The sequence below is a fragment of the Meleagris gallopavo genome, chromosome 12, assembly GCF_000146605.3.
Source record: "Meleagris gallopavo isolate NT-WF06-2002-E0010 breed Aviagen turkey brand Nicholas breeding stock chromosome 12, Turkey_5.1, whole genome shotgun sequence".
NCBI lineage: Eukaryota > Metazoa > Chordata > Aves > Galliformes > Phasianidae > Meleagris > Meleagris gallopavo.
In genome coordinates this window covers 13,015,181-13,037,870 of record NC_015022.2, presented here as the reverse complement: position 1 = coordinate 13,037,870, position 22,690 = coordinate 13,015,181, and the positions used below count along the sequence as shown (strand labels likewise).

Here is a 22,690-nt window from a genome sequence, read left to right as displayed (position 1 = left end):
AAACAAACCACAAAAAACCAGCATTCCTTGTTTTAGCCGGGACATTGCCTGTTAGTGTGTCCCAGGAGGAGAGCTGTCATTTTTGGAACTTCTTTGCATCATCAGCTCATCTGATATAATCCCCCAATTCTTTTTGGCAGTACTCCTTGCTAACCAGCTGTCCTCCATCTTAATTTTATTCCCTTGGAATCTGTCTCAATAGTCTGTCTCTGGATATTGCTGCCAGGCTAGACTCAGAATGTGCAGCATACAATCATGGATGGAAATGTTCTTACCCTGCAATAAATGCAAGGCAGTTTGTTTGTGATGAGTGCTCATGAAGCTAATAGGCTAGCTGCACTTAATTTTGCAGTCTTAATTTTGAGGCTCAGTAGTATCTAGGTATCTCGGAGGATTGGCAGAGTGAGATAGGGTATGCCAATGACTGTTGAGTTGGCATATGTGGCTCAAAATGCAGTGGTTGGAAATGGTTCTGCTAGACTAATGCAGATACACTTGCTTTAGATGGAGATGTTAGTTAATTAGACAATTTTCAAAGGGTTATAGTAGGCTTTCCATAGGTACAGGTATTGAAAACAAGAATTGTTTCCCTATCCTTTGCTAGAGGTAAGCTTTTGTTTGAACAGGAATTAGTTCATGTGGGTCTCCTTTCATTCCATCATATGGGAGGTCAGTCAAATGATGGTAGAATTTCCATCTGCTTTCAGAATTTGGGATTTTGGAATCTGCCCCAAAGTGGATTATAGAACCTGGCATACCAATTTCTTGGAGTTAAGGGGGGGAGAAACCCACAAAAACAAACAAGATTATCCAGCAGTAGTAGGATGTCAAACTGCACCAAGGCTGGACGCTCTGTACCCGTATTCATCTCTGCAGTCATCTCTGATCTCAATCTCTGATTCTGATTCAGAGGTGAGCAAATTCATAAAATACATGCACAAAGGGAGGTTGCCAAGCAACTTGGAGCCTGGAACACCTCCACCAAGCTATGAAGGTAGAAAACAGCTAGTCAAGGCAATACACTTCTTGCCATACGTAACAATGATAACACATGTGATATAAGTGTATTTAAGGGAGGGATGTCTTCCTGATAATTCTGGAAAACAACAGTGGGCCCTGCCAGACTACGTAAGCTGCCTCTGCATTAAGATGTGTCTGTTTCAGCAGCATTTAGCCAAAAGCAGGGTCAGGAAGTAATGCTGAGGTGGGGAAAATGGGGGAGGAATGAGTTACATCTTGCGGTAACTGAAAGAGTGACAACTTGAGGAAAAGTTTTAGGAGAGGAAAGTGAGTGACACGGATTCTGCCTCAGAGCAGTCTCATGTTTTCTGTGATCTCAGTATTTGAAGTTGTTTGTTTTTTTTTTTTGTTTACCAGTATACTTTAATATATTCGTTGTACATCACACCATATCTTGTCTTTGTCTGACTTTGCATAACTAGGCAGCCTTGGGCAGATCAGATGTATCCAGGGCAGGATGCAGACGTGACACGCTGCAGAGCTACGTTTGGTGCTCTTTTTTACACATCATCTGACTCTCAGAATATGCCGTAGTGGTCACAGATAATTAAGTCGGGAGGGAGCGTTGGCTTTCTTGGCTTATCTCCTATGTCCTGGGGGTAAACCTGAACCTTTGATCTGTGCAGGGCTCATGATAAAGTCACATTGTATTTAGGAATAACGAGGGGGAAAGCCTGTGTTTTGTGGACCCTGGTTTGGAGGTAATAGGAAGATAAGTATGCAGAGGCACAGCCAGAACAATTCCAGTCAAGATCTGGATCTAGGTTGAATTTGTCACATGCTATGTATATGATTCCCTTTGACTCCTAATAAAATCCTAGCCTTGTGTCATTTCAAAACCTTGTTCCCTTACAAATGCCATGTTCCCTTACAAATGGCCCAAATATCTGCTTGATATTATTTAGAATTTTAACCCAGGTCAGGGAATCTGGAAGTGCATTTCATTTCCCTTCTGTTCCCCTCTTTGGGGAGGGACACTGATTTGTTAATGGGGTTCATTCTTTTATTTCAGATTGATCTTTCCCCAACTGATGTCATGATTAGTAACTTCAAAGTTAGATAAAATAGAGAGGCAGATCCCTGCAACAGACAGGAGGTTAAGCAACAAGTTAGCAGTACTGGAAGAACAAAGCTCTTATTTTCATGCATATATCCACAGTTAAAATGAATAAAGAGAAGGGAAGGTGGGAAGTAGATGATACGTCAGATTTATTACTCAAAGGGTTTTTGCTCAAAGTTTTGTGAGAGGTGTCAGTGATGCTTTAATCTCTCATCTCTGGTTTTGTTAGTGCCACGTTATATCCTGGCCATGTCAGAATGTAACACAGAGTAATGAGACAAGATCTGTTGGATGAGGCTTTATGTAGCATGAAAAGGTTCCTCTGCTCTCTCTTTTTATTATTTACATTCCCAGAGAAGGTTACGTGTCATGTGGGCTTTGCAGAGATAAATGGGTAACCTGAGCTTTCTGGCAGCTTCCCCAGAACTTGGGGAGGATTCTGCCTAAGAGTTGGCTTGGGGATTTTGAAGCATTCAGCTCAGTCCCGGGCCCTGAAGGAAGTATATAGGAACATGTGTCTCAGTGTCCTGAGCAGGTGCAGTGTGGCACGAGGTGGTATCAAGATGCTCAGGACTGAAATGGCACATCAGAGCAGTAGGTGAGGCCCAGTGGAAATCAGCAGCACTGCAGTCATGGGGCATGGTGAGTCAGGAATGACGTGTAGCAGCTCAGCTAAGTGCACAAACCTTGTCTGGTGCCTACCAGTTCAGGTCTTGAGTGGGGCTGGCCTGCACTGCTGTCTGCTGCTTTCTTAAGTTCTAACATTTATCATGGTTGTTTAAAACCACTTCATGGCAGATGAATTGCAGGATATGCATTAGAGTGATAGGATCAAGTGACTCCTGCCTGTTGAAGAGTCACATTTCTGTTTCTCAGGTGTGTGAAGAGTAACAAGTGTTATGACCATATCACCATCTCTCTGCTCTGTTAAGTGCTTGGTTGGTCTTCATGCTGGAGAGCACATTGTTTGTCTGTGATGGCTTCTGGTGGGGGGGGGGAGTGGATGCATAACAAGACGTGCAGTTTGCCTGCTGGTATTTACCTTTGTTGCATCTCTCCTTTGGATGAGGTGTTAGCATTGCAGATGTGTCTGTCAGGGAGGGGACCTTATAAAGGGGACTTTAAGTAGAACAGAGAGATTTCCCCACCTGGACCCTATGGGTCCACCATTTCCTGGGGTTTAAGATCAGGAAACTTTAGAAGCTTTTATCATATTGAATGTTAGACAGGGGTGTATCAGTCTTGAGAAGAACAGAACTCACATCTCTGCCGGTCTCGCAGTATTCTCAGTTAGCAGAATTATGGCAAACATTACATTTCTGAGATGAGAAAACCCTTTCTTATGGTTTCTTTTTCTCTTACATTAACTGAAGAAAGAATCTCTCAATTAACATGCTGCATGCTTTCCCAATGTATAGAAGAGACAAGAGTTGTTAAAGCTGTTTTCATCAATTGCGAGAGAGCATGTTTTATTTTGCTTTGTGCTATTTACAGCTGTTGTCCATTAGGAGTCCTCAAGAGCCTCATTCTCAACTACAACAACACAGTCCCATAAGTTTAGCTCAGCAATGAGCCTGCAAAACAGCACTAAATCATGATGATGGGAGAAAGAAGAAAATGTTTGGACATAGCAAAATGCAACTGATGCCTTTGTGAAAAATAGTTTTTGCTTGTTGCTGTTTTAAAGCATTACTAAGGTAGATTGTAATGCACAGCATCTAGATAGAACAGAATAGAGATTTTCTAATATATGTATTAAAAAAAAAAAAGCAGAACGACTAGTATTTCTCTGTTGGCTGAAGAGGTCTTTTACAGCCCATTGGGCACTTATGTATGTACATCAATGAAAATATACTAATCTCAGGGTAAGGTGCAAGAATCACTAAAATACATATATATGTATATGGATATTGAGTAGCAGAAGTTCCAGTTGCTTTACTGGAGCGCAGTGTGATTGGTTTGTATAAATTTGAGTGGAGATTAGATATGCCCACCAAATCCTTAAGAATGGGGAGGGGTACAGGTGGGATTGTTTCCAAATCTGTCTACATCCCTGCAGGGGAGTTGGGCCAGATGACCTTTAAGGGTCCCTTCCAACTCAAAAGATTCTATGATTCTACCTCTGTGTTTCACATTAATTGAGTAATGATTTGTAAAGCAATTAGAAAACTGAAGGACAGCTTTGGGAGCTGAGGACACAGGAGCATAACTTGCTAAATCAGCATTTGTTTACAAGGGTACTCAAATGATGCCTTTGATTGTTTCCTGTCCCTTTGTAGAGAGCCTATGCTCTGACAGAGCTGGAAAAAACATCATGGCATCGTTGTGATTCCCTGACAGATACTGGCTTCCACTACAGCAGATCTGTCAGGTTGACTTGTGACAGCGGCCTGAGATGATGAACACTCACAAAAGGATAATTTTAAGACACATCATTGCTTTGTCCTTTTCTTTTACTCTCTGTGCCTGGCAGGTGTCTGCCTCTGTCTTCTTCCATTGCCTTGGCCCGTCTGTGGATTTTGCTCAACACAGATGGGATCTTCAAAGAATCTGTTGTCAAATTTGGTCTTTTCTAAGAATATGTATACAGAGAGTTTTTGGAGATGTATAACTAGGCTGAATGTAGGTGCTTTTTCACAGGAATGGCAAATAACGTATCTGATAACAAGGCAATTTTCTCTGCCAAATTGCACGTCTACTTTGAAACAAGGGTTCATTAGAATTTATGAACTGTTTAGTAAGATTTTGTCTTTAAAACAAAAAGACATGCACAGAAGCTGCAGAGATATGATGATAACATCCTCATGCCTTTGCTTTGTTTTACAGACAGTCGTCCTTATGTCTTTCTGATGGCCCGCGTTCACCCTGGTGAAAGCAACGCCAGCTGGGTAATGAAGGGGACCCTGGAGTTCCTTGTGAGCAGTGATCCCATTGCTGATCTCCTGAGGAAATGTTTCATTTTCAAGATTGTCCCCATGCTCAACCCTGATGGAGTCATCAATGGCAAGTGCGTTGTAGTAACATGTTTATTGTGAATTTTCACTGGGTTTGCCTGCAGGCTTTACTGCTGTACATACACCTAGCAGGTCTTTTCTTCAGTGTTTTGGGCCAGAATTCCCGTTGTCTTGGGTTTTATTCGTCCTCTGATCAGTCCCATAAGGAGAATGTAAATCTTGGATATAGCTCAGTGTGCTGTCTCATGTGTCAGATGTTCATGGCTCTGTACCTGTGTGGGGCCCTATGGTGTCCCGGCTGCCTGGGTGGATTATTAGTGATAGCAGACAAATTGAATTTTACTTGCTGAATGGAAAACTATCTATTTTGCCAAATCAGCAGGGCAAACTTTATCTGCAAGCTGATATACCTGGGAATAACTGGCTTTAATTAATGCTTTATATAGATTGAATGGGTGAAAGATATGTAAGAATCTATTAAATGCTCATATCTTCATGGAAATGTTTCTATATAATGAAACTCCCTCCTTCTCCTACCTCCTTTTCCCTCTTCCCTCCCACATGCTTCTGAAGAGATACCAAGTCTTTCTGGGCTTATGACTATACCATGAATATAACAATTGCATTTTGCGTTTTTCAGAGCTGCCTTTACATTGCTCCTTAGCCTTCCCAGGAATGGAAGAAGTCTTGCCATGTTAAAATGAAACAAAATAAGGATTGTTGCACAGCTAGTGAAAGAGGAATTCCTCTGAGGGGTTGGGAAGTGCAGTAAGACATGGTATGCATGCACTTTGCTGGAAAAAAAAATAAATCTACTGTTCTCAAGGACAGTGGAGTTTGCTCATTTCATTGGGTATTTGCACAGTGATTGTGAGTTGTGGGCTGGTTATAAGACTTAATTGTCTCTGATGTAGAGGCAGGATGTTATGATCACGTAACAAGGGGGAGATTTGCTTCTTGACCTGCTAACGAGGGCTCATAGGTTTCAGTAAGAACTGTTGCAAAGCTTGCTGGAATGGGTTCTTAAACCTGAAGGCTGGTTTTAGACAAGCACTGAAACATACAGCACAATATAGAGTAACAATTTTTCTTAAACTACAGTCATTCATCTGGATTCAGATGAGGTTGTGCTGATCAAGTGCTGAAGAAACAGGAAACAGACCCTAAACAAAAACTTGAACTTATTTGGTCCTAATCTAATCCCTTTTGATTTTGGGTGAGAACCTCAGCAGAGGGCAGCTTGGAGTGTTCTTAGCCTCTAGACCGTGACTATGGAACATAGTTTTTGTGTTGCTGTGCTCCCCAGGACATGAGTGTGTCATAGTTTGGGAGGGCTGTTCGGAGGAGCTGGATGCTGCCCCCGAGTATTGGAAGCTTCTGCTGGCACCAAATGCTGCCTTGATTCTTCCAGACAGCAGAAGCAAAAATGAAAGATTGTGGCTTTTCTGTTTTTCCTTTCACTCTGCTTAATTCAAGTTTCCAGCAGATGGAGGACTGGAGGGAATGTCTGACCTTTTTTCTCCAGCTGTCAGGAGTGAGCGTAGTAGAGGAGGAGCCCTCAGGAGGGACATTGTGGCTCTTGATGACACTTGGGTAAAGGGTACTGTCTCACATCACATGGGGAGGTGTGGAGCTTCAACTGTAGTTAAACCTGGTGATGAGTGGAAAAGTTTGTCATGGGATAGGAGCAGGGGAACAAGGGCTTGTCCATGGCTCTAGCTGAGCACGAAGCCTGGAGAAGGGAGAGAACCATTCCATTGTGCTCCAGTTTAAATGCTATGCTGTCAAACCTCCCGTGGCTCTGTTGCTCTTACTTCTTTCCACTTTTTCAGTGGACTGAAGTGCTCCTGCACTGAAGGAAAAGCTTTTTTTCTCGGCCTAAAGATATTAACAGCTTTTTGGAGATAACTTTCAGTCCCTTACTGTCTGTGAGTGCATATGCAGGTTTCTTTGTCCTTTAATGTTCTACATCATCCAGATTTAAGAGCTATATTAAATTCTGTTGTCTTTCAAATCACTGCCAATATTATGAGGGAAACTGTTTTCTGGGGAAAAGGGGTCTGTAGGCAATTGTTGACTAAGCAGTTGTAAGCAGGTCCGCAGTGCTTATTTTTTACATCTCTACAACACATTTCATGAAGCCAGTTACTTGCCTCGAGATTTACAATCTCGATGAATATGTCAAATCCACTACGAAGGCCAACAAGTATCTTGGCTCTGTACTGGACTCCAGAATACCTGTGTGTGGTAAGCAGTTGTCTTCATAAAATCATAGAATCAGTAAGGTTGGAAAAAACCTCTGAGAACACGTAGTCCAACTGTCCATCTACCACCCACAGTGCCCAGTAAACCACGTCCCTCAGTGCCACATCTCCACGTTTCTTGAACACCTCCAGGGACAGTGACTCCACCAGGTCTCTGGGCAGCCTGTGCCACTGTATCACCACTCTTTTGGAGAAGTTGTTCGTGGTATCCAACCTGAACCTCCCCTAATGGCAACTTGAGGCCATTACCTGTCATATTGTCCTATCCTGTTTTATCTCTTATTTTGAATTATTACTGATATCGAATCTTCATGCTTTGGAAGTGCATCTTTTCTACTATCCATCCTTCTGTCATCTGGAATAATCCTGCTCTAGTCTCATTACCTCAGTATCTTTATTTAAGAAAGGATTGGATTCTTTTCTGTTGGCAGTTCTTTTGAAGCTGCTCACGCTCTCACTCCTCCCCAGTCCTGTGTGCTGGGGTATGCATAATGCTTCCCTGCCCGTCACAAAGATGAATGCCAGTGCATGGTTACAAAAGATTTCTTCCAGCCACCCAGCTGTGCCCCTTCCCCAGCTGGCTCCCTGCTGCAGGCACAGCTCAGTGGAAGAGTGCTCATCCCAGCAGGATACCGTGCAATCACACTTTGAGAGCCTTGTGCAGCAACAAGATGATCAGGGGCTTGGTATTTGCTTTGGTTAATGTGATCTGAAAGTTGCATGCAGAGAATGTTCCTCTGTCACAGATACGACGGCAGTAATGCGATTATGCTCTGATTGTGTGTGGCGGAGCTGGGAAACAGCCTTCCCTTTCACATCAGTCAGTGCTCTGAGAATCTATTCCTGTCTGTCAGCGATGGACAGAGTCCTGTTGCTGATGCTAAATGAAGATTGTGGTGATGCAAGCATGTCTGTTTGAGTAAGGTTGTCATCACCTAAAAATATAAATCACTACCTAATATCACATCTAATTTGAGTTTGTTCAATCCAGAGAGAACTGATGAGCAGCTGTGTTGCTGTATGACCGTTCTCATAGAATCATTAAAGTTGGAAAAGAATTCTGTCATCTAATCCAACTGTCCACCTACCACCAGTATTGCCCACTAAACCATATCCCTAAGTACCACATCTCCATGTTTCTTGGACACCTCCATGGATGGTTATTCCACTGCCTCCCTGGGCAGCCTTTGCTCCATCCTGAATGGCAGTCAGATGTAGGGTTTGTCAGATAATATTCAGCTGATCTGGTAATGGCCATGTATTTTAGTATTAGACACTACTTTTTATTAAGTGGATCTTGTTGTCACACAGTGGTGTTTGACCACTGCTGGAGATGGGATGCTACCTCTGATAGACCCGTGTTCTGACCTGATATGGTTATTTGTATATTTTTTCTGTTTTACAAGGAAAAGTAGTGTTAATGTCCAAGCATGGTAGTATAAGATGGTCCAAAGTGACAGACATTAAACTAGAAAAGAGAAAATGTCCTTGTAGGTTGGTTATTTTGCAAAGGCTGCTCTGTGAGAACCCGAGGTAAGTATTGTTTGGTGTTAGGCTGGCTGCTTTCTCTCATTCCTCTATCGCCTTTTTAAATTAAATCATGGTTAAACAGGCAAGCTGTGGTAGAGTGAAATTCCTTCACAGTGGTGGAGAATCCATGAAGAAGTGTAGCACTTTGATTAGGAAACCTGCTATAAACTATACTGGATGAGTGAGAGACCCGTGCTTTGTTCCTGGCTCTGCTATTGATGGAGTATGTGACCTTGGGCATTTCCCCCTCCTTTTTTATCCTGAGTTTTCTTCCTGGGAGGATAAAATAATGACACACCACAACCTTCACGCAGCTTGAAATGGAGTGAAATATGTGTACTAGGAGCATTTTCTCTTCAATCTAGTTCTTCTGATTCATCCATTAAAACCAGGGTCAGAAAGGGAACTTGTAAAAGCTAAATTATGACAGCACAAACAGTTTTTAAACAAAGAAACACCAAACACTGTTGGCTGTCCACACTGTTCCACATAAGCTCGTTACCACACAGTTGAGCAACAAGTTGCCTGCGCACCAACACTTGCCTATGCAATTGCATACCATCTTGTGATGTGCTCTTAGGCTGTCTTCTCTGTGCACCTGCTGCATACCCTCCTGTTAACAGCTTGTGTATGCAGCCATTCCTCAGTGTCTGCTCACACCTGCATGCCTTCTGCACACACATACCTGGTGCTCCCACGCGTATGTTAACAGTCACAACGTGGTAGTCAGCATTTTGTGGGGATTTTTTTGGCTGGACTTCTTCAGAGACTGCAGCTTCATATAAATATTGCTATTTATTACCCCTAAATTTAGGGTTATTAATTATATCAGTGTAACCTAATTTATATCACCATAAACAGCAATAATAAATAGTGCCAAATGCTAACTTGCAGTGCTTGCCAACTGTGCCGGTGTTTAATGAGTGCTTCCCCCCACTTCCCAGAAGTATTAAATTAAAAATGATTCAGCCTTGCAAGATGATTGATCAAACAAGAGTTGGAAACTCCTAGATAAGTGCTTTTGATTTAAAAAATATTTCATGTGCAGACTTCTCATGCACTATCTGTCTATTTTGAGTATCCAAAAGTCCTGAACTGCTCAGTATCTGTTCTGAGTTCATGTCTCTCTCCTACATTGCCACCTTCTTCCTTTTCCTTTACTCCCTTTCATGTTTCCTTTTCTCTTCTATCTACCCTTTACTCCCTCTTCTTTCTCTACTATTGGATCAAAGAAGCCTTTCAATGAGAGGAACTTGATGCGTTTTTATAAATGAATTAAACCAATCAGTGGAGATGGGAGCCGGTGAGGCTATTTTGGTAAAGGAAGATTAATTTTTTTTGGAAGCTGCGTGATTTCTTCAAAGGCATGGGGTAACCATAGTAGCAGTTAGGAAGAGGAAATCCTGATTTGCATTTTGGATTATAGCCACGGGCTATTCTTTATCTGGTTTAAAAACACCCTGTTCTCTCCTGCACCTGCCCTCCCACAACATAGGCTGAGTAAGCTTTGCTGCTGCTTAAAGGTAAGGCAGGCGAGCTGGGTTTTGTGTTTGTTTGTCTCTATTGATATCTACTCTCACTTTAGTAGGGCTGTTTTTTCCATCCTGTTTTACTTACAGTGCTTTATTTATTGTCTCTTGGAATCCAGCAGAGAAAAGCTTTAACTCTGACACTTACGAAATGGAGAGATAGAAGTATGCTCTGAAAACTCTTCCAGAACACATTTCCTTTGCGTGCTCTCAAAAGTTACAAAAAGGAAACTATTAGTGTTCTCCACTTACTTTTTGCAACATGGGCCTTTTTTTTTTTCTTTTTGAAGGATACTCTTAGGAAGAACAGAAGCAAGCTTGTCCCTATACCAAAAAGCATTATTTATGCATATAACTTTTATTTCCTCCTTTTTAAATTTATTTCTTTATTTATTATTGCACGCTCTCCTGCATTAAGGCATTTTGTTCTCCAGATAGTCAGAGGCAGAGCTGGACGTGGACAGCAAAAAAGGAGTCACTTTATGACTCAGAACTGCATCCTTGAGGATTAAATCTTGAGGTAGTGGCACACAAACCCACGCAGATGTAGATATCCCTCCTATCCTCCTCTTGCTTCTCTTGTCTGCTTCTTGAAGAGGTTGAAGAGGAGTTGAATTCCCAGAATCTAGTCTTGCATAACTAAATGGATGCCATGCACTTTGCAAACACACTTTAAAGACTCTCTCCAGACTCCCTAATCTGTAATGTTGTGTGCGTTTCTCTAAGGATAGTGTGGTGACATGAGGAGGCTGGGAAAGGAATGTTTCAAACTGTCATTAATGCATTGTGAGAGTGTATCTCTAGGAGTGAGTTACTCCAGGATTAGCGTGCTGCTGTTCTTGAGCAGACATGGACCATACTGTATTTAGAAGCCCCATCTCTAAATTAGTACCTCCATGCCAACAATAGTTGTGTAGATGCGTGTGGAAAGCAAGGCGTATTTGGATAAAGAATGTTTTTGCAAAAGATTCAGTCCTTACTCATTTAGAATGGCTGTGCTCTGAGCTGTACATTATAAAATGGTATATTTGCAAGCACTGACTCGGTCCTCAGAACAGATGAAAATGCCATGTCTGGGGAATGTTTGTACTGCCTCTGGAATGTGGCTCTGGGAAGCGCTGTGAACTGTGGGTGAACTTTCTTTGAGTGGAATAGATGGTTCTTATCTAAGTGCTGCTCTGTTGCTTCAGGCATTGCCTCAGCTGCCCCCGTTAAAAGGGCAGTGATCCTGCACCAGTGGTGAGGCGTAACTGGTGAAAATGCACTTCTTGTTGGGCAGCACGGTTTTCTCAGCAGGCCATCCTGAACATTTTGAGTACTTGTCTGCCACCTTTAGTTCTAGTGAAATGGGGCTGAGACCACTTACACTTCTTCAAGGCAAGCAGCCTTATTGTTCCTGACAGGCTCAGCAGTTTCCATGTAGCAGGGGCCCATGATCTGGGAGGTTAAGTCTATAGGACATGAGGTAATGGCCTTATGTTACACAAGGGGAGGTTCAGGTTGGATATTAGGAAAATTTCTTTTTAGGAAGAGCGGTGATGCAGGTGGCACAGGCTGCCCAAGCATATGCTGAAGTCACTGTCCCTGGATGTGTGCAGGAAACGTGGGGATGTGGCACTGAGGGATGTGGTCAGTGGGCATGGTGGGGATGCATTGATAGTTTGGCTAGATGGTCTTTCCAACCTTAATGAGCCTACGATTCTATGAAATCTGGTTAGTACGTGAAGAACATAAGATAAAATACGGGTATATTATTCCTTACCTCTTTGCAAGCTCTCCTTTGGTGGACCCAGAACCAGAATCTGACCATCCATCAAGCTCTTCTGAGTACATCAGTGTGCTGTGGGAGGTGACCCAATTTCAGACAAAGCCCTTTGCCCTGTGCTAACGTGGCAGTCCATCCTTGGCTCTCCTGTGGTAAACCTCCGTGGGCATCCAGCTGCACCCCAGGACTCCCTCTGACAGCACTTCTAATGCAGCGTTGTTTATTCCTTCCTTTATCAGCTGGAGCTGTTGGGCCCCCTGAGTTATTAGATCTATTCGCTCATTGTCAGTGTTTGCTCCTTTGTAAATATGTCCCCATATGTCTCTGCTCCTGAGGAATATGCTTTCTCTTCTATTTACTGCTTTTCCCAGGCACCCACCTCCTCACTGCTCTATCCACCCAGTGGCCCAATAACAGCCATGGAGATAAATAAGCAACATAACTCTTCCTAGCTATTGTTATTGTTGTTGTTGCCCTGCATAGTAATATATATAATAACAAGGAAACAAATCTTATTACTAAAGTAATTACAATAAATAAAATGCTGAGAAGGGAGATGAAGGAAGGGTCTGTCTGGGGAGTGATTGCAGTAGGGGTTTTTAAAATTTAATTTACTCGAGATGTTCTTTGCCACTTTATTGATACCCTGCTGAGGGGGCTGCGACTAATTAGCAACCAGCTGTTGTTCTAACACACCCTCACCTAATTTATTGTTTCCTTGAGTCTCTAAAATAGGAGCTTGTCTGCTATCATTGTCTGTAGGACTCGGCACCAATCTCATGTCAGCAGTTGGTTTTACTGCTTGGTGCTTCTGTTTTCTGAAAGCTGAGTAGCTGAAATTTTGGGTGCTTTGCTGTCTTTCCTTTTATTTTCCAGCATATTCCATGTGCTCCCAGGAGGTCAGGCAGGAGGATACACTCAATCTATCAGATAATAAGAAGCTGTCCCAGAGTCCAGCATGATAACAGGCCAACACAGTGCTAATTTTTGGTAAATTGCCCAGAGGGCTGTGCCACTGTATGTATGCTTTGGTAGAGACCAGAGACCTCACAGAGGAGGTCTGGCATAGACAGGGCCCAGGATTTCTTAGTATCTAAATTTTGTGACCTTGTTCTTTTGCTTGTTGATATCCTATGAAAGTGCTGTACTACTGTTGGCCCTGTATCACCTGTCTTCTAAACACCCAAAAAAAGAATTAGTTAATGGTCATTTTAAGAACTGGAGGGACCAAATGCATTGTTTCTTGTTTCTTTAGGCTTCCAGTCACAAAAGCACATGCAGTGTTTGCTCTGAAATAGTAAAGATACTCACCCATGAACTGCGTGCAGCTTCCTTGATGCTTCCATACCCAATCTGTTCTGATTATTCAAGGTCACTTGGGAATTTCAGTGCCAAGATCATTTGATATGGGCTCAGTGATTTTAATGTCCTGGACTACTAAACAATTCAGCTTTGAGCCCCAGAAATTATTCCATTTTAGAAGGCTACTACCTTGTATTTTCAAGTTAGCATGAATATTAGATATGAACACGATGTTCCATGGGCTCAGAAAGGAATTATTTTTGTTCAGCATTCATGTCTAGACTCCTGACTGACAATGGGAGTTCATAATCAGATGTCTGTACTCCTTTGACAGTTCTAGGAGCCAGGAGGCTGGTGTACAAAGCTAGCTTTTAGTAAAGTTAATGAGTTGATTGAATTAAGTTCTTATTTGCATTAGTTTGAGTGTGTATGATTCTCTTTTCTTTGTTATTATGCTCATTTAAGTCCACTTTGTAATGTTATTCCCAAAGCAGTTGTGCCTGTGCTAGGCTCTGTGCAGACAGGCAAGGAGCAGCTGGGCTAATGGATCTGTTGTGGAGGCTAATCCATTTTTTTAATGATGCACTTTATGGAAGTGGAAGTTTTGTAGTTACTGCTTTCCTTCACTGTCGCTTCTTAGGATGGAGGAGGAATCTCACTGCTGTGACTTCTACAGCCACCTAATACAGATTTGTGAGGTTCAGTATCATCAGTGTTGGGACTGGAGAACTCTGTAAGATGAGGAATTCCTTTATGCTTTCTTGAAATTTTTCAGGATGCACCTGCAAACCCTGATCCAGTTGATCCCATAGGTAAACCTACAATGAGGTCTCGCACAGATACTGGCAGACGTGGATTTTGCATCTGATTCCTGGTTGTAGTAGGCACAGAGTACCGATAGAAATGTTGAACATGTTGGGCAGAAGCTCATGTCACAAGTGGAAGGGCTAGTTTTGATTGCTTATCTCAAGATCAGCCTGTCTTACCCAAGTTAATGCTTTTTGGAAGCTACAGATTCAGAGTTGGAGTTGTTATTCATGGGATGGGAAAAAAAGTCCACAAAATGAAATTGTAAAAACTTCACTTTTATAGATGCAGTGAAGAATGTCCAATACTTTACTGCAATATCCACACTACCTGGAAAGCTGAAATTGCCTGGGAATGAAGGTTATTGTCTCTCATAATATACCTTCATATATTACTGTGTAATAAATCGAGCAGTATTTCTTTCACCCTGCAAACTGGACATCCCTGGAGTTCCAAGTGACATTTCAAATTTTATATGACCATTCAATCCCTTTTAAGTATTAAAACACATCATTTTTTGTGATATATGCACAGAAGTTCTTTCTAAAAGCATATGAATAAAAAAATCTAGAGCTTAGTTATGCAAAGGCAGAGTTGCTTTACTGTCTGTTGGCTTTTAAATGTCTGTGTTTAGTTAGCTCTGTATTTTAGCTACTATTGTTCTTCAACATCTCTGTTTCTGTATTTTTTTCTGCTCTTCCTTGCCCTCTGTTTCATTTGAATAACATTCAATTGAATAACAGCTGGTGCTGTTATAGGAGAGTAGATATGTAACTGCCTTGGGTTGGAGGAATGGGCTGGCAATTGAAAAATGGTGTTCTTAAAAGTGGGACAAAGAGGCATATCAACAAAAATAAGCTTCATCTGGAAACCTGTATTTTCAAAATTACTTGTGCAAAAATGCACCTACAGAGGACAGACTGAGGTTGAATAGTTCACCTGTGTACATGGTTCATATGATTGTACGTGCAATTTAGGTAATTACACGGGCAAATTTTACCCCAGTAGTTTGAGCAAATTGCCACCTTAATTTATGAAACCAGCTGTGTGTCCCAGGGAAGCAGCAAGAAAATGAAAAACAGAAAATGAAGTTGATGCTGGAATGACATAGAGTGGGAAACCAAAAACTCTCCTGCAGCCTGAAGGGCAGCATTGCTGGGAGTCAGGAAAAAAGTCAACCACACTTCTAATGCTGTAAAGCATTAGATTCTTAAAGGGATAGAGAAATGAAGAGCTTTTGAAGTCATCTAGCCCAGATCTGAGCTGGAGGAAACAATACAAAACAAAAAGAAGAGGGTGAGATGGGCAGGGAAGAGGGCTTCAGTAACGATGCACATTGGGTCTGTACGTACTGTAGAACTATGAAGTTGGTATTTGAACACACTCCAACTTAGTGGTGTTGTAATCCTGATAGGAACCTTCAGATAAGTATATTTAATTTAATTGATTTTTAATTGCATGGGAATATGATTATTTTTGCATTTAGATGCTGTAGAAACCATGCTGTGTTCAGAGCTCAGCCACTTTTCCCTGGACTGTTAGAACTGGCATGTGAAATTCCACGAGTGGATGTATCCCTGTAGGAGGTGGTTAAATATTCCGTTACGTTCAATAGAGCTCTTCTACCTCCTTTGCTGAGGAAGCAGAACACAGTGAGGAAGTGATAGTGGACAATGCAGCCTAGAACCTAAACCATCTCTTGGATTGCTTCCATGTGTCTGCAACAAATGATAAGTACTTAAGGTACAGTTGTTATAATAGTTGAAGAAGTCATATTACTCCACTGCGTATGTATTATAGGCTGTAAATAGGCAAAGCGTTTTATTTCTAAATACATACACATAACAGTCTGTTACAAGGTCAGTAGTTTAGCATAATGCTGTTTTTGATTATTTTTTTTCCTATGAGCGTTCTTATAAAGCTTTCCTCCTCCTACTGTAAAGTTACTATGATGTAACGCTATTCTGGTGAGTATAGGGGTTCTTTCCATGGTATGGCATCTCTGGTAGTAAAGTTTCTTTATCTCCCATATTCTCTAATTTTTCTCCCCCATATTTTCAGAAGCTCAGCTTTTGATGAGAAGGTAGTACCTTCTCCATCTGGGGGTGCCTGCTCCCACTGAGCACCAAAAACTTGCTTCCCAGTTCTATCTCTGGTCTATGATGTTTGTACCAGCAGATAACAGTGATAACAGTAATGTAAACTTGAGGATCGTTTCCCATATTCATTGTCTGTTAGTTTAAAATTAAAAAAAAAAAAAGTAATTAAAAAAAAATAATTAAGTAAAGAAGTGACTATTTTTCTATCATCCCCCAAATGGTTATGACACATAAGAGGATGTAAAATGCAGAGCGGCTGAACAATCATAAACTATTTTAATACCACTTAAAAATGAGAAGAAGCAGGAAAAGAGCCTTGGGTATTAATGAAGTTTATTGCACTAGTCTGTCACTTCTACAGAGCACGATTGTGGTTTTAAATCCTTGCTCCAGTGACATGAAAAAAATGTGGTGGTCTTTCATCCAAGTCTCTAATAGCTGTTAGTCTGTCATAGAAATCTCTAGTACCACATTTGAGCTAGTGGTGAATTCTACGCTCTGGTGGATGTAATGTTAAGCAAAGCAGTTCTGGACTGTATTTGTGATAGCAGAGCTGTAAAGCAGGGCCTGAAAGTGAAGTCAGAAAAGTTATAGGAGTTATAGGCTGTTACGTTTTATTTGAATTTTTTAGGTGATTCAAAGTAAACTCCTTGGATTTAGGCTGAGATAACTGGGGAGTCAAGGCTGGAAAGACAGGCCATGATCCGTGGGTTAAACCATTTGCAAGGAATACCCACATCTCTTTCTGGTTGATCTGTTTAGTGTCTCACTATAAACTTGTATTAACATTCAATGTAGAAAGCTCACTGCTGAAGGCAGTGGAGGGGTAACTGTTCCCCACCCCACATGCATGTCAGGTGAAGAAAGCTTGCTTTGGAACATCTTCATGCCTGGGGAACGTGTTTTTGTGCATATGCTAGTTTTCAAGTGAAGAACGCCGAAGAGCTGTACCTTAAATTGCTGTAATCTCTGTCTCTTTCCCTGACGTGCAGGTGAGGGCACCCTTGAACTATTCTACTTCTCTGTCTATCTTTAGAGTGATCTGAGCAGCATGGGATCTCATCAAGCATGTAGGCTGCTCTGAGGCAGTGGCTTTGAGCCTCCCAACTCATAATACTAATACAGCTGGGAATCTAAATAAAAAGGAGAGTGTTAAGAAAAAGCCTCTGTTGCTGTAAGCAGAAGAAATAATCAGAATCAAGTCTGTCTTTCCATTACATGGTTTCTTATGGAAACAAAAGCCCAGCTTGGGGCTGTTTCTTATAATGAACTGGTTTGACCAGTGTTCATGCCTTTCCCTTTTTTGCTGCCTTGTGTCAGTTCTGATTGTGTGTATAGTGATGACAGCAATTTATTTCTTATATCTTCTGTCCCAAAGGGTGTCAAAGAGACATAACAAAACTGTATGTACTTTAATGTCAGGCATTACTTAGTGTACTACCTTTGGGCTGGTACAAAGTAGTTCTTTATAACCTCTGAACCTGTTGCCTCTGAATGCTGGACATTGCTGGATTTAAGCTATTGGGCAAAAGTCACAGGGACTGGGTGTGCAGCAGATATTGTGAGCTGTAGAGTGTCTAAAAAATCCCTTAGATGCAATCAGACTGCTTCTGTATTCTATTTTTTGTTTTCCCCCAGCATTTTATCCATCTTTGAGAAACACGTGTGACAGCTCTGAAACCACAATTTTACTTGCATGATCTCAAGTGGAATGGCTGGTCCCTAAACAGCACGTGTCTACCAAGCACTAGTTCTCCACAGACTAGCTGCAGGGCATGTGTTCTTGCTCAAGCCTGATGTGAGCCTAAATAAGGAGTTTGTTTTGAGGTTTGCCAAGAACAGTATTCTTTCTGTGTAAATGTATATACTGTCATAGAGTGATAGAGACCATTTTGATGCAGATTATAAAGATTGAAAGACTGCAGTTTTGGTTGAAAGTTGTGTATGTGTTTATATGTGCAAATTAGTCAAGTTGGGGTTTAGGCATTTAAGTGGCCATTTGTGCTCTCACTTTTGACTATTGTGCTCATCCTTTGGGAATGAGCTTGTACAGATTAGACACAAAAATAAGCAAGCATGTGTTTTGTTGTGCTATGCTGAAAACATTTTGTTGTATTTGGAAATAAACTCGTATTGATTTATCAGTTTTTCCCCCCTTGATATTTCTGCTCTAATCTGAAGAATGTGAACTCGTGGCTACAAAGCAGTAATTCAGCAATGTGTTTTCCTTTTCCAGATGAATCTTTTAACTGTTTCTGTAGCATAAGCTAATACTTCTATCTAACTGTTATTAAGATACTCTCATGGCGAGTTGGAATTCAACCCCAGTTTGCCTTGTGGTTGAGTGGTGACCAAGACTTGCCCCAGCTGAATTATCCTCCTTTTATCTTTTTTCCCTTCATACGCACAAAGAAGTCTGTCTGTACACCGAACTGTGAAATACACAGGAGTGCAGAATTGATATTGTTGGTTCAGAGCTCCATCCTGGAAGCTTCAGAGAGAAAACTGCTTACAGAGGGATGAAGGCCTTTGAAGGGCTTATTAGTGACTTGGCCCATAGGCTTCCCGGAGGCTCACCAGACTCTGCTCTATCACGTCTTTAATATTTTCACATAAAGTTATCTACTATGAATACTTAATAGAGGGGGTGAAAAGATAAGATCTGATCTGTAATGAGAAGACAGTTTGAGCTGATGCTAAGTTGCTGCCCTGAAACCTTGAGGATACTGAAATTTGCAATGAAATTTGGAACCTTTGAGTCAGCTGATTTATGATCCATATATACGTTATAATGTTATAATATGTTGTTTAATATATCTTCCATGATTCCTTTAGAAAGAGTAGACATCAAGATAGGAGAGCAGGAATATGAATGCCACAAAGGTATGAGTTTTGTCAGTAAAGTTTTGTTGAGGAAGAAATTAATTTTTAGTTCCTCCACATTAATAATTCTATTAAGGGTTAGCTTAATGAAGTTTTACTGACTAATTTTCAAGCTGTAATTTGCCTTTGAAAATTTTTTAATGAAATGGAAATTTATATAGACTGCATAACAATAACCTAATGAAGTGGCAAATCATATTTTAAAATCACTTGTGATTCAAAATGGCATCTTAATTCTTGGAATTTAACATCATTCACACTGGGAGCGCCTGAATCATTGAAACTAAGATGGAACTTCTTGTAATCCAGGAAATGCTAACAAGTACAAAATGAGTCTGTGAAATGGTTCATGTAAGCCTGGGCCAGTTTTGTGCATTGCTGAAAGAAAATGAAATAGCAAAGATCTGAACGCAAGCCCTCATCATCTTGAGTGAATGCTGTGGAGAGTCTGTGGTCGGGTAGCCAAAACATGACACTATCAATGGATGCAGCCAGCCCCGTGATGGGGCTACGTTCCTACAGACTAATGGCAAAAGAGCCTGGATGGATTGTGGTTTGATTCTCATCTCTAACACTTGAGAGACAGTGCAGAGAGTGATGAATTTGTGTATTACGCAGAGCAGAGCTGAGGCCCCAGCAGTGGCTCCAGTCTCCTCTCATGTTTTCATATGTCACTTGGGAACTGACTTGGTGAAAATTTTTGCATTGAAGAGCGATTTCTGATTACTTTAGGTAGCCCAAAACAGAGCCTACTGGATAATCTCTAGAGGCTTTCCTGGATGTTTTAACTCCATTCTGTGCCCTTGAAAAGGTTGAAGAGCTGAGATATGCCTCCATTAAGCAGCCGAGTTCAGGAGCTTATCTGCATTGCTTTAAGCTTCCTAGTTTCACATCAGCCCATTAGAGAACCTCTTTCCCAGGCTGGGAAGGAGAAGGAACTCTTTACATCTGCCAGTATTTTTCTGATACCTAATGCTCATAGGCTGTCTCTTTCTATGCTTCAAAATGTCACATTGGATTCCTGATGGAATTGGAGATTTTTATCTTCCTCTTTTCTGCCAGACCTGACATTTTTCTGGTTTTCTTCTATGCTGAAGGCTTAATTTCTCATATGTGTGAGACAGAGTGAAAATTAAACAAACAAGCTGGCAGATAGATAGAATGGTTCTTCATGTCTGGAAAGCTGCAATGAGCTGTGACTTAAGAATTACAGTGCTTCATATTCAAACTTTTCTTTTTGATGCATTGGGGTGGCATAAGAGCTGACAGTGACATATGGAGAAGGCCCTGTTAGGAGGATTGAGGCTGTTATGTGATAAATGACACAGTATGTCAAAGGACTTCTGTTATCCATCATGCTGGCTTCCTCTGAACACCGTCTCATTGAAAAGAGAAGAATCTACATGTACAGCTGGGGGATGCTGTAAATAGGGTCAGTGGTATGCTCAGAGAAAATAAGAAAGCTGGAAAGTGCATGTTTGCATGGGAATTGATGACCCTGAATTTCTGAGTTCAGAATTTTCAAGTCAAAGTTAAGTTAATTTAAATATCTGAGGTATCCTGATGTATATTTGTGTCAAGGATGAGCCCTACCTTCAAAAGAAGTTGTCTTGAGGCTTACTCACTTATTCAGAAGGCTTCAAAAACCCATAGAGTTTTCAGTGTTGAAACGCTAAGCTTTCTTAAAAAAAAAAAAAAAAAGGACTATTTATTATCAAGTTCTGGACTGATAGCATCATTCTGTCTCCTAATAAATCCCTAGAGTTCCCTTATTCCTTTCTTTCACCTCTGTTGACTGCTTTGACTCTGAAATGCAGTGGAGTAAAAGTCATGATCTGCGCTTTCCCATATGCAGGAGACCCATAAGTACTGTTGCCCTTATAAATACAAAGGATAAAAAGTACTTTTGAGGGAACAAGACTTTGACTCTCATGACCTGATACAGAGATATCCTCTGTAAGGCATTTTTCACCCTTGTTGACCATACGAGTTAAGAATCAGAGCAGACTTTCACAGCTCTGTGCCTCACACTCATGGAAAGTCTGTCAATATTCAGTCTTAGTTTTCTTCTCTCTCATCACCCTTAACCCAACAGTGCCTTCTTGTTTGTGTAATCTGTTTCAGAATGACGCACGAACTGGGGGCTGTTCAAGAGAAGCGAGGAATGTATGGCACAGCACAGACACACATCCCTTTCAACCTCCTTTAGACCATCTCTTTTAGCAACACCCATAATAGCTATTTTTTTTCCTACTGATTAATGGACCCTCGATAGCTATGCAGTCTATAAACCCAGACAAGACAAGTAGCCTGTCTCTTTTGATCCCTGAACCCTAGTAGCCTGATTCTGACTCTGCTTAAGTGGTGTTTATGTGCCCACTTGCATGGTAGTAATTGGTGCAGAATATCAAATGTCACTATTTGACATTTCATTTGTAACAGTAGTATTTAAAGTAAAGGCTTTAACTTGATGATTCATCAGTAGCCAGTGTCAAATGATCTGGGTTGGTTGGTATTTTAAAAGTGTCAATCAACAGATGGATTGCTCTGGAGATAATTTAATCAAAGCCCATCAGTGAACTGGCCTTAAAAAAATAAAAATCCTTCAGGATTATTATTGCAGCCGTATTGTTTAGAAGATGAGACTGGTGCTAACTTGGGGTTTGGTAGAAGAGTGGCTCCTTCTGTAGCTCCTCTAACAAGCCTGTTTATTGGGAGGATGGAGTAGTAACTCCCTGAGCTGAATCTGTCCTGTAGTTAAATTCAGGACTTCAGGCTCTGTTGCTGTTGAGCTGACAGCTCCTGTTCAGAACAAAATTTGCAAAACACAAACCAGCCTAAATATATAGATAACTTTTTCCCCTTCCAACTCCTAGCACTACTGTGCTCTGCTTTATTTGACAGTACAGCTTTTTCTTCACCAACTCTTCATGTGATGAGACACTTATTTCAGCTGTTGACCCCTATCAGTGACCCCTCACTGGGAGATCAGGTGTAGAGAACCAGGCTATTATCTGCCTTCCACTCCCACGTTTCTAATCAAAGCAGCCAATTTTGCTAATGCGTACAGCTGAAGTCACAGTGAGGAAGACCTGGCTGAGTACAGAGACAACAAGTGCTTGGAACGGTAGAGCAAGGGGTAAGAAATTGTAAGAGTAAGGCTATAAAAAAGAAAAGTCAAGCTGGGAGAAAAGATGAGCAAGCAAAGCAGGGAGAAATTACAAATTCAGTTTCATATCGAACGTAAAGTCATGGCAATCAGTTAGTGGAGTGAGGCAGAGCATCTCTTCACCCTCCATGCGCCTCTCCGTGTTCCTTTAGCTTTCTCACTCACTGAGATGTTGACAGCACAGTAGCACTGTAATAGCTTTTCAGCTTATATATTTAAGATAAAATAGGTTAAAAAAATGAAATCCAGAGCAGTTCTGAGAGGGTGATATCTCTTCAGTTTTGTGGGGGTTTTTTTTTGTTTTTTTT

At 41.3% G+C, this 22,690-nt stretch overlaps 1 protein-coding gene across 3 annotated transcripts in view; it reads left to right on the top strand.

Annotated features, from left to right (window-relative positions):
* AGBL1 (ATP/GTP binding protein like 1) overlaps window positions 1–22,690 on the top strand; it is a 300,344-nt gene that overhangs the window by 128,441 nt on the left and 149,213 nt on the right. For all 3 annotated transcript variants that reach the window (XM_010717492.3, XM_010717491.3, XM_010717493.3), the window contains one exon: window positions 4,907–5,087. In XM_010717492.3, coding sequence (XP_010715794.1) covers window positions 4,907–5,087 — 181 coding nt within the window. The remainder of the gene's footprint in view (window positions 1–4,906; window positions 5,088–22,690) is intronic.